General features: G+C 37.9%; 1 protein-coding gene across 2 annotated transcripts in view; it reads right to left on the bottom strand.

The window, feature by feature from the left end:
* Positions 1 to 664: 664 nt before the first annotated feature.
* Positions 665 to 17,419, bottom strand: part of NDC1 (NDC1 transmembrane nucleoporin) — a 58,304-nt gene continuing 41,549 nt past the window's right edge. For both annotated transcript variants that reach the window (XM_043877142.1, XM_043877143.1), the window contains exons 17-18: positions 6,923 to 7,083; positions 665 to 3,296 (exon numbers count right to left, since the gene is read on the bottom strand). In XM_043877142.1, coding sequence (XP_043733077.1) covers positions 3,233 to 3,296; positions 6,923 to 7,083 — 225 coding nt within the window. In that variant the 3' untranslated portion in view covers positions 665 to 3,232. The remainder of the gene's footprint in view (positions 3,297 to 6,922; positions 7,084 to 17,419) is intronic.

Genomic DNA, 17,419 nt, shown 5'->3' with positions numbered 1-17,419 from the left:
ACTCACTGTGAGTCGATGCTTGTGATCCCAAGTTTCAAACACCACTGCATTTGATTATAAACTCCTAAAGGTCAGGCCTGCCTTGTTCTCAGGTCGATTTGTTTCCAGTAGCTGGGCCGTAAGAGGCATTAGGTGAGTATTTTTGGATGATTAGCTAGTTCCACATTAAAGCACCTATCACTACAGCAACTGCCAAAGCTGCTTAGGGCCATGACTGAGAACTCTTAAGGCGGTAATGTGCTGTGTGCCCCACTTCCCCCTCAAAACAATGATTTTACTCATTTTAGAATGGTAGTCAGCAGCTTTTTAAGAATAGGTAAATTATTAACTGATGAACTAAGGTCATTTTTGTTTTAAGCTATTTGGTTCTAAAGAAAGATAACTATGGATTGGGATAGCAAACAGGGAAAGTTGAAGGCCTTAGTTATAGTACCTCAACTACCCTGAGGAGAAGTTCAGGTTAATTTAAGTAAAGTTGACAGACATAACTTTTAGCCTGGGGGAATATGATCCGTTTAGAAACATTATTCTGGCAAGACAAGAAACCTCTATTAAGAAATGGCTTTCAGCACCTGCATCCTCGAAGAAAGAGGCTTTTAGAATTTAGGCTCCTCAGTTACCATTACAGATCACCCACCAAATGAGTCCAGTCAGAGGCAAAAGCTGATTTCTCAAGGCATGTTTCAGGTTTTATAAGTATCGGCTCTGAGAATTATTAAAAAGGCTAAGGAAACACATACACATATATACCAGATATTAAATAACTGAACTCACAGATATGCATATTTCAATTAATAGTCCCATTTCTAAAAACTGTCAATTTATTTTTCTACCCAATTCAGTATCAGTGATATACAAAAGGATATAAACAGATTATCATATTTACAGGAAGACAGAGAACAATTACCAAGGAATAAACCCAGCAAAGTAACAAACTGTTGCTTATCCATGTCCACTCAACTATACAAGCTTGTTTTTTTTTTTTTTTAATTCTAGGACACTTTCCCAGTTCTCTAGGAAAGAAGTTACGTGGATTGATTTATACCTTCCATAAGGGTCAAGAAAACATTACAAGAGCTGATACAATCATGTTTTGTACTGACAGTCAGAAAACACTTTTAAAGAACACCCTCTAATTTTCAGGCCAAGGTCAACAGTATCAGTGGGTTCACAGGCAGGATGTGACTTCATCAAAGGAAATGCTTCTCTCCTCCTGCTGGCTTTCCTAAGATCCTCCTTCCTGCAGACAGGCGAAGGAGCTCTCTTTCCCCAACAGGTGATCAAGCCATACCCTTCTCCAACAGACAGGGTATAGATTATCGACACAATGAGGAAAATGAACTGATTTCCTTATCTACTAAATACAATCCAGGTTTGGGGAGGCAGTTCCAAATCTCCACCAGGCAGACACTATGTGAACTGTATTGAGTACAAGGCATATTATCTTCAGAAAAAATAGGGATGAACACCTCAGAAATTTTCACATTGCTCATCAAATATAGTTTGCCCAAAGAGTATGGGAAATGACAGGAAAAAAAAAACAACAAAAAAACCTTAAAATAAAGCCAGACATTTTATCCGAGTAAGTCAGAGTTTAAATTCTTTATGGAAGCATAAAGTTAAGAGTCCTTTTCTCCCAAAATGCCTCAAACAGGGGTACCACGGAAAATGGAATATAAAAAGCTCAATGACTAAAATATGGAACTCAATGGTTTCTGGTCATCTGTAAGTAACTTCTACATTCAAAATTCAACTTTTACATTCAAAAAACAGATCAACTCCACTTCAGATGCCAAAAAAAAAAAAAAAAAAAAAGGCAATAGCCTACATACTCCAAACACTTGACAACTGGGAAGCTATCTCATTAAGGCCAGCAGGATTCATTTATAATTTGGCATGTGCTGCCTGAAAGGGCAACAAATAAATCAAGATATAATACATCAAGTAATCAGACAAATGGTAGACATATACATTACATTAAAGATTCATATACAGTCCTGTGCTGACTTTAAAGAAAAAATTAGGGGACACTAGAGGGAAAAGATAACGGGAAAAGGATTATAAGGAGGTATTTCAGTCCAAAGCTAGTCCAGTGAATGTCTACCACTAGGATTTCCAATCTTTCATCTCCAAAGCTGATCTAATAAATTATAAAATTACCTACTCACTTTCAGGACATACAGCATACTCCTAAGTACACTAATCCCTCTGACATTTTGGTTTCACTTGCTACCTGATGACTAAGTTGTTTCTGGGTGTAAAGATGTTCCTAATATATTTTAACCAGCCAGATAACAAAGAAAAGGTTGCTCCCCTGTGAGGACAATAAGCTTTACAAAATAATTTGATCTAATGAAGATGGGGGGGGCGGGGGAAAGGAAAGTTTGCCGGTTTTCTTGCAAAACTTTTTCTCTCACTTGAAAAACCTGGCAGTCACTTAATGTTTTGTTCCAGAAAAAGAAAGCAAAAACTAGCTGAGAAAATACCCATACACATTGTTTACTAGCATGATACAAAATAAATTCATAGATGTTGGTCAATTATCTTTTCAAAACCAAATGTGAATGTTTCATCTTGTAACTTAAGAGCTGAATTTTTCCACATTCCTTTACATAGAGTTAGCATCTGTAAATTGAGACTTCTTTTTGACAATCATGCAAATTTAATTTGTCTCCAAAAACAAAAACACAACCTAACAGATTAACAAAATATGTCCTTTAGACAGCATTTTCTGTGACTTTTTCTCCATTGTTACTCTTTTTATCCTTTAGTAAACAGAAACTACTCCAAAAAAGTTTACTCATTTTGAGTTTACAGAGAGCTAAACTCTCAGAAAGATTAGGAAGGAAGACCAGATCAAGTTGACCTATTTTACCTTCTGAACTGCCTCTACTCCTCTTAAAAGTAAATTCTAAAAATTTTCTAGTTCTTATTATTAAGCTGCATAAGCTGCAAACATTTCTACTGCCATTGAGGCTTCTGTAAAATTGAATAAAGATTTTATTATGCCACACACACAAAAAGCAATCGGTACAGAAAAGGCAGTTTTCGGTTTTTCTGTTGAGAATTTCGTTCCATGATTTCTCCCATTAAAGTATAGTTTTCAAAGCAACCACCACGACAAAGGAAGCATCTAATTAGTCCATTTTCTTCTGATCCAAGAATGCTGAACATTTACTGTCCCATCTGTAGTTGTATCAGCAGTGTAATGAACACAGTTTATATTACTTAACTATTCTTTGAACTCCAAGAACTGCTGAAGTCTCTTCTGATGTTCTGCAGATGCTTGCACAGCACTAAATGAGACATAAATTCAAAGCATAAGCTTTATTTTACATTAAGCATATTAAGTGAACCACAGAGCACAGAGTCAATATTTTTCAAAACAATTAAAAATGAATAGAAATCTTCACTTATTTAGTACTTCTGAAAAAAAGCTGGATGAAAACCCTCCTTAATCTAATGAGAGGAGGACATGCATTGAGCAACAGCATGCTTCTACCTTCTAAAAGCCCAAAGAAAATTTAGGCTGACAACTGAAGGCATCAACTGTAACCTGCTCTGCTGTGGAACCTGCTGTGCAGAGTTTCAGGCCGTGAAGTAGATTTTTCTGGATTTTATTATTTTATTTAAACCAGATTCCAACATTATCTTTGAGTTGTGGAGTATATGAATTGCCTTTAATATAAAATCCTTTAAACTAAGATGTTTGGATAAAATACAATAGACTCCACTAATCGTTTTCAAAGGTAACAGCTTGGTGGTTTAGATTTACTTTTCCCTTTGAACATAAGTTATGTCTTGGATGGGGAAATTGAGTTCTCTTCCCACCCTCACCCCTGCAAAAATACATTACCTTGACAAAAGTGGGACAAATATATACTGAAACTAGTATAAAGCCTTCTTTTAAACCTTTAAGTAGAAATTGAATACAATGAAAGATTCCAGCTTTCTAGTTGTTGATAATACTGTATCCTTACTGAATAATAATGGAGAAGAGAATGGCAACCCACCTAGTATTCTGGCCAGAGAATTCCATGGACTCTATAGTCCATGGGGTCACAAAGAGTCAGACACACTGAAAGACTTTCACATACTGAATAATAAAATTCCAAGTAATTGAAGGTCGCCACTTTTAAAAGTATCAAAAGGCTTATTATAATAATTTTGCTACAAATTATCCGAAAACACCTTATACATTTTACATCTCTGCTTTCTTAAACCATGTAGCTGCCACTCAACTGAACCATCTCAAGTATATTTTACTATTCAGACTTTCTCTCAGTGCCAGGGAGGCTGTCATCTCTAACTAAATGGCTCTGAATTTTTTCAAACACCAAGTCTTCTCTCATGATTTTCTTTTGATTTTTATTCTCATGATTCCCCTCTGCCAGCAGGCACTATACTTCTCTTACTGTTGTTAATACTCAACTCTAATAGTAGTCTTCCTCTCAAATTTTAATGTTATTGGTTGAAAAGTCAGTAAATCAAAATTGTCTAAATTAAGAGTAAACAGATATTAAATGAAGGTCTCCAATGTCTAACTGGTCTGTGTTAGTTTTCACACCTCGAGTGTTTACTTCATTTATACCTGGTTCTCAGAGGTAAAGCTCTGGGGAATGAATAAACCAGGTATTAATAGGGGCTTCCCTGTTAGCTCAATTGGTTAAGAATCCACCTGCCAGCAGGAGATCCTGGTTTGATTCCCAGGTCAGGAAGACCCACTGGAGAAGGGACAGGCTACCCACGCCAGTATTCCTGGGCTTCCCTTGGGGCTCAGCTGGTAAAGAATCCACCTGTAATGCGCGAGACCTGTGTTCGATCCCTGGGTTGGGAAGATACTCTGGAGAAGGGAAAGGCTACCCACTCCAGTATTCTGGCCTGGAGAATTCCATGGACTGTATAGTCCATGGGGTTGCAAAGAGTCAAACATGAATGAGCAACTTTCACTTGCATACAATAATAATAGTTGTTGTCACAATAATATATAATGTATGTGGGCTTTACATATGTATGATCCCATTTTATCTCTATTAACAGCAAATGAAATAAAGTAGGATGAATAATATACCCTTTTCATGCAGGAAAAACAGTATCAGAATGGTTTTCAGAGGTTTGTATATAGAATTCTAGGGTCAGAAAGATTTAGAGTCTAATTTCTGGTTCTGCATCTTACTACCTGCATAAGTTACTACCTGGAAGTTACTTAAATCAATAGATAACTTGTCCACAACTACAACAGACAGTCAGGAGTGTAATCAGACATATATCCAAATGTTTTAATTCCAAATCTAATGCTTCTACTATTACCATTCTGTCCAATATTTGCATAAAATAGTCTTCACTGGCTTCATCAATTTTAGTACATATATATGGCTCTACTCAGAGAAAAGAACCTAAGGCAGAGTTTCATTCTTACAGTTTTTTTTTAATAATCAACTATCTTCTTTTCTTATGGAAGAAATCTATTTTCCCCTTTTCTTCCTGTTTTGGTTGTATCATCAATATACATCAATCATCGTATGTATTTCATTATCTGAATTCACTGAGAATTTTCTAAGAGTACCTTACATCTTGTACCTTACATTTATACCCTAAACCTTACAGTTGACATCTTGGAGGGAGTCTAGTGTTGTATAGGGTAAGAAGGTGGAATCTTAAGAGCAAGAAAGACCTAATTTCAGGTTTATGTTCTAACACTGACTTGATGGTGCTATCAGGCATGTTCTTAAGCTGAGTCTCAGTTTTTATATTATACAATTATGATAATCTCTACACCTCACAGGCTCTTTGAGAAGAATAAATGAAAAGTGCTAAGTGTATTGTCTAGAATAGCACTGTCCAAAAGAACTTTCTGCAATGATGGAAATGTTTTATACCTAAGCTGTCCAGTATAGTAGCCAGTAGTCATGTGTAGTTATTGAGTTCTTGAAAGGTGGCCAATGTAACGGACAGGCTGGATTTTCAGTTTTATTTAACTTAATTTAAATTTAAATAGCAACACGTGGCTATCATATTAGAGACTGCAGATCTACAAAGCACACAATGAACGTTTTTTTTTCCTGGTTTGTTTTTAAACAAATGAATAAACTTCTTAAGGACAGAGGGTTATCTACAGCTTTTCTGTATTCCCACATAGAACCAAAGTGTTCCATAAACTTGCTGCTGTGGCTACCTTATGTATGTATATAGTATGTTTTATGTATTTGCCTTACGGAAGTAAAAGGAAATATACTACTATTTCTAAAAGCAGCTAGTTTGAGGAAGTTCTAAACTATTAATTGCATACAGAAAAAAACAGAGCACTCTCATATCTTTTAAAGTTTATTTACAATTATGATAAACATAATTTAGTTAGTAAACTAGTATCCCTTACACTGCCTAGCTAGATTATTTCATGAAAAGAAAGCAGTAAACATCAATGAAACTAAATATACACAAGCTTGGCATTTGTGGTTTTCTTTCTGGTTCCGTTTCTGAAGGTGTTATGATCTGTTGCTGTTTTTCCAGCATGATTCACAAAGCACCAAGGACTCATTTATGGAATACTCTGCTCACCCCAAGTCTTGGTTTGCTAACCAAGATGTAATAACAGAATTATTTTTAATATGCTTTTCTGGAGAGTATTCATTTTGCCTTTTTTCTCCCTTAAGGTTATTTTAGGAATTTAAGAAAACAATATATAATTACATTTGCTGCTTTTATAACTTTCTATCCTTTTTTTAATCCATCTGAAAGAAGGTCCCCAAGCTTATACAATAGGCCAATTTTTAAAATGCAAATATTAAATCTAAATCTAAGCTGTTACTTCCCAGTAGGAATCAAGAAGGTCCCCAAAAAACCACTTTCAATTTATGAGCCTTAATTCTCATGCCTGTTTCTCAGGGGAACTCTTGAAAGTGAACAGAAGAGGTAAACTTACTTCAGATGTTCACCAAATGTGGTAGTTATCCTATAGATGGCTGTTTTCAGTGATGCTCTGAACGCAAATCTTAATGTTTTATAGGAAGTGTCCACCAGGCTTCCTGAAATCCGAGGTGGCTTACTGGAAGCATGAGGAAGCTTGAAGTACTTGTCAACTGACTATATCAAGAAAAAAAGGAAACACATTAGTTCAGACTATCAAAACAGCCAACTCAGTGCAAGGATTAAAGAGATTTCATTTCATATAGATAGATACAGAGATAACACATAGACATATAATAAAGTATTTATTTTGGATCACAGTCGAACAGTTTGAAAGACAGCGCAGTCAAGGTTCTGCCACTTCAGCAGTTACCAGGGAAAAGTCCACACCCATCCTCTAAAAAGCAGTTATATACTTTTACAGCCTTGAAAATTCAAAAGTGGGAAGTGAAACACAGATGTCCTACTCTGCTTACGATCCATGACAGGTAAGAATACCTTTATTCCGAATCTCAGTCCAAAAAAAGATCAAACTTTATACTTTACATAAGTAAGGTTATTTACAAAACTAGCTTATCTTCCTTTTCAATTCTAGATGATAAAGCATCTATGTGCAAGAATAGATAGGGAGAGAGAACTCACAAGTGAAACTGATTTCATTTACATACCTGACAATGTAAGAAAAAGATTTAAGTAATAACTTTTAAAAGCCAAAGGTAAATATTATAATTTTAAATGCTGGGAAGCCCAAGAATATTGGCGTGGGTAGCCTATCCCTTCTCCAGCAGATCTTCCTGACCCAGGAATCAAACCAGGGTCTCCTGCATTGCAGGTGGATTCTTTACCAACTGAGCTATCAGGGAAGCCCCTTTAAATGCTATAACTATATTAAGAGAAAGGAGAAGAGAAGATTGAGAAGAATAACTATGTTAATCTACTGCAGCAAGTATAACGTCTAAGGTGACAAGAAGCAATAGCATAAGTCTATTATTTATAGTTATGGATGTAAGCACCCAAAAAGTACCTAAGATTCTAGGTAAAATGGTTTCTGCCATCATGTCTTTAATTTCAAGAGTTCTTTTATGTCAATTAAATGATCCTTTTTATTTCAACGTCCTATTTTTGTTTCCAGGATGCAATACCCTCTTTTATTTCTGAGGATTTTTGTGGTTTTTGTTATATTTTGGGGTTTATTTTTGTTTTAGAGTTTCTTTTCCCTCTGTACTCCACTTGGTCTCTATCATCTGTATTGAAGACTTCCCTCGAAACATACTGATCCTTGGCTCACGACTAAGAACAGGACCTTCTAAAGAGCTGGACCAAAAGCTCTGAGTACTAGAAATTACTGATAACAGCTTTGAGTACATGACTGGGGATTACTGACAACAGGCTTCACAATAGGTGATCTGCATGGACTTTTCTCGGGGAGGGGGAGGCGGGTGTCGGGGGGAAGAGTGAGTGCCCAACTCAGTAACTTTAGGTCTTTCTTCTTGGTTTGATCAGAATTCCCAAAGAAGAATCTTCCAGTACCCTCTCTGGAAGGCCTGGTTCCCAGTGCTCAGGGAAGCTGAGTAGGTAACAGAGCTATCGAGCACATCTTAAGCTTTTAGTAGAGTGCCTACAACTATGAACTCTCCCAGTCCAGAAAGCCAGTGCTCCACTCTGTCTAAAGGATGAAACTTAACTTCTGGAATGAGGGAGAAGCACCTCAGAGAATCTACGGCTCTAGCTGGGTTTCAACAACTCTCATACAACCTCCTTGTCTTGGTATCTGCTCCTTCAGGCCTTGGGCTCAGAGGTACTTGGTGCTCACCCCACTACCACCTTCACATTTGCCTCTGGACTCTGCTAAGTTAGTTATCTCAACCATCTGCTCTCCAGCTTTGAAAACTTTGTTGCTGTTGTCTCCTCTCCTATTAATGGATTTATGTCTTTTTAAAAGTACTTTCACTATAGTTTAGCAGAGTTTAGGGGGAAGGAACAAGATTTGATGTGTGTGTTCAGTCTGTCACAATAACTGCAAGTCCAATAATTTATTCTTTCAACAGAAACTTGTAAGAGGGATGCCCGAGACTGGGGCATGCTTGAGATAGTCTAGGCAGTATGGAAGACAGTATTCAGTGACATACTTAAGTAACATTAAGTAATGATGAATCACAATGAACACACTACTTCCTTTTCAAATTTCTTATAAACCAAATTAACCCTCAGTATACCAGCAAAATAGTCATCATCATTTTCACCTGGATTCAGTGGACCCTTTTTATAGTCTTTTTACAAAAAATTTACAGAAGAATGACAGGATAAGGTAAAATAACTTTAAAGCAATATAAATAAGATTATAAACATAGTTTCCAGGTTTCAAAGATATAGACACCTGAAGTATGAAATGTGTTTTGAATGCAACTAGCTGCTTATCAGCTATCATGAACAAACCTTGAACATATCCATCCTATAATAGTGATTTCAAATTGAAGATGTATCTCCAACAGACTCAAGCTTATCATTATTTCTGGTTCTTTTTCTTGCATCTGCACCATCAAAACACAATACTTTTAAAAACTTTTGACAGTTCATAATTTTGTTGCAAAGTTCAGCCATTTTTTTGTACCCTAACTGTAGCAAAACATTTTCATTCTTAGGTTTATAAAAATGAACTGAAATGATCAATCACATATAAAATTATTTTATTACATGTGACTTTTTTTCATTTCAACATCAACTATTTCCTTCCAATCACTTTTGAATACACCTTTGTATACCTTCAGCATGTATCCATTTAAGAATCATATAAATTTCTAGAGTGCTGTGTCTCTGCATGCATCATCTGATTTATCTAAATAATTATTTAACATATGGGCAATTTTCTCCTTTTTACCATCATGAGTGAAAAATCTTTTAAATCTGAATTAGCAATTGTATTCATTGAAAGCTTAAAAAAAACTATAAAGATGTTTGTTCAGACTATTTATATACCTTTTCTTGAAAGATGATGCAATACTATATGATTTCATCATTCTGTTTTTTTACCGGTCTTTTTACCACAATTGGAATAACTGATGAGTAATGATGAAATAATTCCTAGGATGATCAAATAGCAAACTGTTTCAAGACACTGGAAATGTAAAATCACTAGGATTCCATAATACATCTCAGATTTTAAAAGGGTCAAAAGGGTAATTGTAAAGGAATGAATTTTGTTTTCTCTTTGTTCTTTAAAAGAACTCTAAGAAAGAATGAAAGTCATAAAATATCAATCCTTACAAATAATTGGAATAGCTCAAAAAAATAAATGCCAAAACTTAAATTGGGTCTGACAGACACAAATGTAGAAAAGTTACATTGGGGAAGAAAGTCTCAGTATGGAGGTGATGTGTCCTTAACACATTTCTAATCCTCTCTAATCTCCTTTCACAACAAAAAGACAAGGCGGCTTCAGGTTCAGGGATTTCAGCAAAAAGAGCTTAAAATTACTGTCTTTTTTCTTTCATTGTCTTCTCCTCAATACCGAAATCCAAAAAGCCCTGATCTGACAATAAAACCTAACCTAAGCTGACATAGGTTATTTATATTCTTTATTCCACTTGCTATGAAAATTTAGATATTTCATTGGAGTAAAACATTACTGTATCTGATTAAGGGGCTTCTACCTCAGATAGCAATAGCAGTGTTACATGTGATTGTATACCATGTAACATTTTGAAAAATCTTAAAATACCTAAATTTTGAAATAATTTGAGGGTTTGAGATAAGGAATGGTAGACCTATATCTATTCATAGCAAATCAAACTAGCTTTCCTTTTACAACAGTGATACTATTTCCTTTTAAATAAATTTAACTTAAAATACTAAGTAAATAATAGCTCATTTAGGTGGTATATAAATATGACTAAAATTATGACAATAGCGTATGCCAATCAACAGTTAAGGCAAAAACTATGCTGGTAGTATATGAATAACTTGAACCTAGAGAACATTGGTTTATAGTATTTAATGATATGCCCCATGGTTACCAGAACTGAAATATCCACTTAATCAGCTATGAGATTAAACAAGTATCTATTGAGCACTCATTTTATGCATTGGTTCCTGCCCTTAAGACTCAGATCACACAACTGGAATATCAAACATCTAGTTAAAATTATCCCAAACAATGAACTAAGAGTAACTGGTGAGTATGACACACCACTGAACAATATACTCTGGGAAAAATAAATTCTATGAAGGCCTCACTTCGGCCCTAACAGAAGCCTAAAGAGGGGTGTACTATGGAAACCCGCACTTTTTGCCCATTTACATTTATACGCAGTAGTATATGCACAAAGGCCACATAAACAGAAAAGTCTAGTTGCTCTTTTCTGATTATTTATCTATCAACATCATTAACAAAAGTCTGCCATGCAGAGCCTTGAAAGGGAGGAGGAGCCAAGATGGCGGAGGAGTAGGACGGGGAGACCACTTTCTCTCCTACAAATTCATCAAAAGAATAACTGAAAAAAAAAAAAGAATAACTGAACGCAGAGCAAACTTCGCAAAACAACTTCTGATCGCTAGCTGAGGTCATCAGGCGCCCAGAAAAGCAGCCCATTGTCTTCGAAAGGAGGTAGGACAAAATATAAAAGATAAAAAGTGAGACAAAAGAGCTAAGGACGGAGATCCGTCCCGGGAAGGGAATCTTAGGCGGCATTGCTTGGGGTAGGGTCCGGGCCTGAGTGCCCTGAGGACAATCGGAGGGAGCTTCTGTGAGTTGCCAATTTGAACTGTAGGAGACCAAAAGGGAGAGAGTAAATTAACGGGCCCGAACTCACTGCCGGCCGTTCACAGAACAAAGGGACAGAGAAAGTCCAGAGAAGAGGTCGCAGGCTGCGGACCGGCCCAGCCCCGCCGGAGGCAGGAGGCAGGGGGGAGGGGAAGGTCGCCGCGAGACACAGGGCGCAGGCACCCGACCGGCGCGGGTGGGGACTGGGGCTGGGGACGCGGAGGGCGGAAGGCGCGCGCACCCGACTGGCGCCAGCAGAAACTGAGACTGGGTCCGCGGAAGGGAGTGGGCGCGCCACACCTGGGGAGAGTGCGCCCACCAAGCCCCTGGCTGCCTGGACCGCTCTGACGGGGAAGGCACAGAGAGCAGGCGCAGCTTTACGTTCCGCGCTTTTGTGGAACACCCGAGGGCTGGAACCTAGCGCAGCGCGGGGCGCGCTCCATATAGAACAGCCGGGAGCCTGAGCAGCGCAGACGGAGAAAACAGCGTCAGCCCCTCCCGGAAGCGCCAGCCCGCCCCCGCAGGGCCAGCCCCTCTCCGCAGCGTCAGCCCCGCCCCGCAGCGCCAGCCCCTCCCCGCAGAGCGACGGAACTAGCTACCTGAATAAGAGTCCACCTCCGCCCGCCTGTGTCAGGGCGGAAATGAGGCTCTGAAGAGACCGGCAAACAGAATCCAAATAAACAAAGGGAACCGCTTCAGAAGGTACCGGTGCAACAGATTAAAATCCCTGTAGAAAACACCGACTACACCGGAAGGGGCCTGTAGATATCGAGAAGTGTAAGCTGGAACGAGGAGCTATCTGAAACTGAGCCGAACCCACACTGACCGCAACAGCTCCAGAGAAACTCCTAGATATATTTTTACTTTTTTTTTTTTCTTTTTTCTCTTTTATTTTCCTTTAAAATTTCCTATTACTCCCCCATTACTCCTTAACTTTCATCTTCATAGATTTTTACGATTTTTTTAATTAGGGAAAAAAAAATTTTTTTTTTTTCTTTCTATTTTCTTCTTTTTTTTTTCTTTCCTTTTTCTCTTCTATTTTCTATTTTTCTTTTTCTCTTATTTCTTTTATAGTCCTCTAGTACTCCTCTACTACTCCTTAATTTTCATTTTCAATACACTATAACCTTACAAAAAAAAAAAAAGAAGAGAAGAGAAGCCCTATTTTTAAACCAAAGATTATTCTCTCCCAATCTTGACTCTCTGTTTTCTACCTCAGAACACCTCTATTTCCTCCTTTCCCCTTCTCTTCCCAATCCAATTCTGTGAATCTTTGTAGGTGACTGGGCTACGGAGAACACTCTGGGAACAGACAGCTGCGTAGATCTGTCTCTCTCCTCTTGAGTCCCACTTTTTCTCCTCCTGCTCATCTCTATCTCCCTCCTCCCTCTCCTCTTCTTCATGTAACTCTGTGAACCTCTCTGGGTGTCCCTAACGGGGGAGAATCTTTTCGCCATTAACCTAGAAGTTTTATTATCAGTGCTGTATAGTTGGAGAAGTCCTGAGACTACAGGAAGAATAAAACTGAAATCCAGAGGCAGGAGACTTAAGCCCAAAACCTGAGAACACCAGAAAACTCCTGACTACATAGAACTTAAGTAATAAGTGACCGTCCAAAAGCCTCCATACCTACACTGAAACCAACCACCACCCAAGAGCCAATAAGTTTTAGAGCAAGACATACCACGCAAATTCTCCAGCAATGCAGGAACATAGCCCTGAACGTCAACATACAGGCTGCCCGAGGTCACACCTAACACATAGACCCATCTCAAAACTCATCACTGGGCACTCCATTGCTCTCCAAAGAGAAGAAATCAAGTTCCACGCACCAGAACACTGACGCAAGCTTCCCTAACCAGGAAACCTTGACAAGCCAATCGTCTAACCCCACCCACTGGGTAAATCCTCCACAATGAAAAGGAACCACAGACCTCCAGAATACAGAAAGCCCACTCCAGACACAGCAATCTAAACAAGATGAAAAGGCAAAGAAATACCCAACAGGTAAAGGAACATGAAAAATGCAGAGCCTTGAAAGTCTCCCTGGTCTCATCCACCTCATTAGAAATGATTCAAATGTATTCTTTTTAATGGCTGGATAATATTCCATTGTGTATATGTACCACAGCTTTCTTATCCATTCATCTGCTGGTGGACATCTAGGTTGCTTTCACGTCTTGGCTATTATAAACAGTGCTGCAATGAACATTGGGATACATGTGTCTCTTTCTGGAGCCTATTATACAGAGTGAAATAAGCCAGAAAGAAAAACACCAATACAGTATACTAACACATATATATGGAATTTAGAAAGATGGTAACAATAACCCTGTATGCAAGACAGCAAAAGAGACACAGATGTATTGAACAGTCTTTTGGACTCTGTGGGAGAGGGAGAGGGCGGGATGATATGGGAGAATGGCATTGAAACATGTAAATTATATGTGAAATGAATTGCCAGTCCAGGTTCAATACATGAGACCGGGTGCTCAGGACTGGTGCACTGGGATGACCCTGAGGGATGGAATGGGAAGGGAGGTGGGAGGGGGGTTCAGGATGGGGAATACATGTACACCCATGGAGGATTCAAGTCAATGTATGGCAAAACCAATACAATATTATAAAGTAAAATAAATTAATTAATTAATTTTAAAAAAAAGAAAGTCCCTGGTCTCAAGGATTCTACTTATAACCTAGTTAAAAAGAGTTCTGCTCCACTAAAGCCAGAATCCCAATCAAATGTTAAGGATAAGAGTGGACTTTGTCACTCAAAGTCATGATTATGGATCCAAGTTTCTCAAACTGAGCACTACTGACATTCTGGACTGGGCGGTTCTTTCCCGTGGGGCCTGACCTGTGCAGTGCAGGCTGTTGAGCAGCGCCCCTGGCCTCTGCACAACATATGCCTTGGCATCCCCCACTGTGACAGTCAAACTGTCTGCAGACACTCCCGAATACCTCCTGGGGAACAAAATCACCCCTGGGTGAGGACCACTGCTACAGAATAAGAACAATGTCAGATGATGATAATGAGAGCTAAATTTATTGATTGCAGTTATTTTGTATCAGGAACTCAGTTAATTGTGATATATATGTATATCATCTCATTTAAATAATAAAATAATTTGCTAATGAAGTCATGTCTGATAACCACTTGTTTCATTTCATTTAATTAAGTATTTACAATAATAGTATCTGCTATTTATTGTATATATTATACTTGCCCAGAACCATTTTAAACTCTTCACAGATATTATTTCTAACCCTCATAATATTCCTGCAAGATACTATTTTCATTTTATAAATGAAGATACTAATCTCAGAGAACAGTGGGGCCTTGGGCATCTGTCTGACACTGTTACCCAGACTACTTGCTCACAGTATTGACAGCAGTACTTTCTTTTTAATCTTTAAAATATCTTTTCTCCTGTACAAGAATTCTGTCATACAGCATGGTAATGCTGACAACAAAGTAATAAGAGCTAACATTTGCTGAGCGCTTAACATAAGCTAGGGTTTCCCAGGTGGCACAGTGGTAAAGAATCCGCCTGCAATGCAGAAGACATGGGTTCGATCCCTGGGTCGGAAAGATCCCCTGGAGAAGGAAATTGCAACCCACTCCAGTATTTTTGCCTAGGAAATCCTACGGACAGAGAAGCCTGGAGGGCTTCAGTCCATGTGGTCGCGAAAGGTCGGACACAACTTAGCAACTACAATAACCACAACAATAACACAGGCTAGGCACCCTGAGCGCTTTAGTACAAACTAGGATTTAAACACAGGTAGCTCGGCCTCTAGATCTCACACTTTGGCTCTTCTAACCTGCTACAGTCGATATTAAGAAAGGAGGTTAAGAAATACATGGCCTGCCAAGCCCTCGCAGAGGTGATCTGATATGGTAGAAAGGAAAGAACTTCGGGTGTGAAAGCCTGGTTTACAAATTCACCTGACCATTTATTGAGCATGATCTTGAATAAGTCATACCAACAGATATAGTCTTTTTGAGAGAGATTCAATCATGCAAAATAAGCTTTATTCTAACTTTATGGGATTTTTACAAAAATTAAAGAAAGAACATTTCTTTTGGATTCTAGAAAAGCATAAAAACTGAAAATATATAATATATAAATATATAAACATAAATACAGAAATAAAAAATACGATTCTAGAGAAACAAAAACAAACAGTGTGACTTGTGGAAGAATACTGGTCAAGGGTCTCTGGATCTGGGTCTTCAAACTCAAGAGTTCTGGTCCTCAAGAACATTCCTTTCTTCCTCTTCGTTCTTCCTTCTAACTTCTGTGTCACTTCCTAAGGGAAGCCTTTCATGACTTCACACCCTTCCTTTTAATTCTATTCACAAGACTAGTTAGACTTGCCTGTTTCATATGCTTTAATCACTCTGCATTTTTGTACACTGTGGCACTTACACTTACTTGTATGACTTCCTGTTTTACTTTCTGTTACTTATTTGTATGACTTTCTCTTTGAGGCTATAGAATCGGACACATCTGAGCAACTACCACTTTAACTTTTCAAGCTCCTGGAGGGCAAGAACCATGTTTGTCTTTTCTTATTCTGTATCTCAGCACACGCTGAACTGTTTGACAATTAATATTTACTGAATATATGAATAGTATAAAGGTAATCTTCAAATTTCCAAGTATATCAAAATTTGACCTTCAGGTGATAAGGCAAAAAATATGATAGAACTGATATCCTACACCAAGGTGACAGTGACTCTTCAAGGACTAGAAGTCTTTCTGAAAAGTTTAAAACATACTTTCAAAGATGAAAAAGTGGTTGATGGTTAAACAATGTGACTGTACTTAATGATACAGAACTATACACAAAAAGATAGCTAAAATGTTAAGTGTATTTTAAATTTTATATGTGCATTTTAACACAATTAAAAAAACTTTTTTTAATTTAAAAAACCACTCTACCATTTTGGTCCCCAACTTTTTATATTTAAGGACCCTTTTTAAAGACTATATATATATACACACACACACTTAGACAGATAGATAGCTATGTAGTGGAATTCCATGGGACAGTAACTGTTCTCCATCCACTAATGTGGGAAATAATTCCATGAACTCAATAATGCTTTTAAATAAATATGTATTTCAATTAACCAAAACAGTATATAGAAACCTCTAAAAAATAGCTGTAACTATGTCAGACAAACATTAATTATTCAGATGACAGCAGTGCATGTATGGATTCATGAACCCACTGTAATATTTGGATCTCCCAGGATGGCTTGGCCCACTATTATTAGGAACAACTGTCCGAGGATATCCATCCCTCCACTTCTTGCCCTCTGAATGGTTTGAAGAATGGAAGGCTCCCCCTTTTCTTTCATATTTTGTCTTTAATGACTCAGTAAAATGGCTGAAGTGATTGACAGTGAAAAGTAAAGCAGAAGAACAAAATAGTTCCATGTAATTGTTCCTTGTGTATGTGTGTGTGCTCAATTGTGTCCAACTCTTTGCAACCCCATAGACTATAGCCCACCAGGCTCCTCTGTCCATGGAATTTTCCAAGCAAGAATACTGGAGCGGGTTACCATCTCCTACTCCAGGGGATCTTCCCGACCCAGGGATCAAACCTGAGTCTCCTGCATTGCAGGCAGATCCTTTATCACTGAGTCAACTGGGAAGCCCTGCACACAACTGTTCCTTAGTAAATCCAGAAGCCTGTATTTTATAACTTGCCTTAAATTACAGAGCTATTTAGAACTTATTT

This window comes from Cervus elaphus, chromosome 20 (assembly GCF_910594005.1).
Source record: "Cervus elaphus chromosome 20, mCerEla1.1, whole genome shotgun sequence".
NCBI classification, from domain to species: Eukaryota; Metazoa; Chordata; class Mammalia; order Artiodactyla; family Cervidae; genus Cervus; species Cervus elaphus.
Note: the sequence above shows the minus strand (reverse complement) of the source record. Positions and strands in the feature narration are given on the sequence as shown.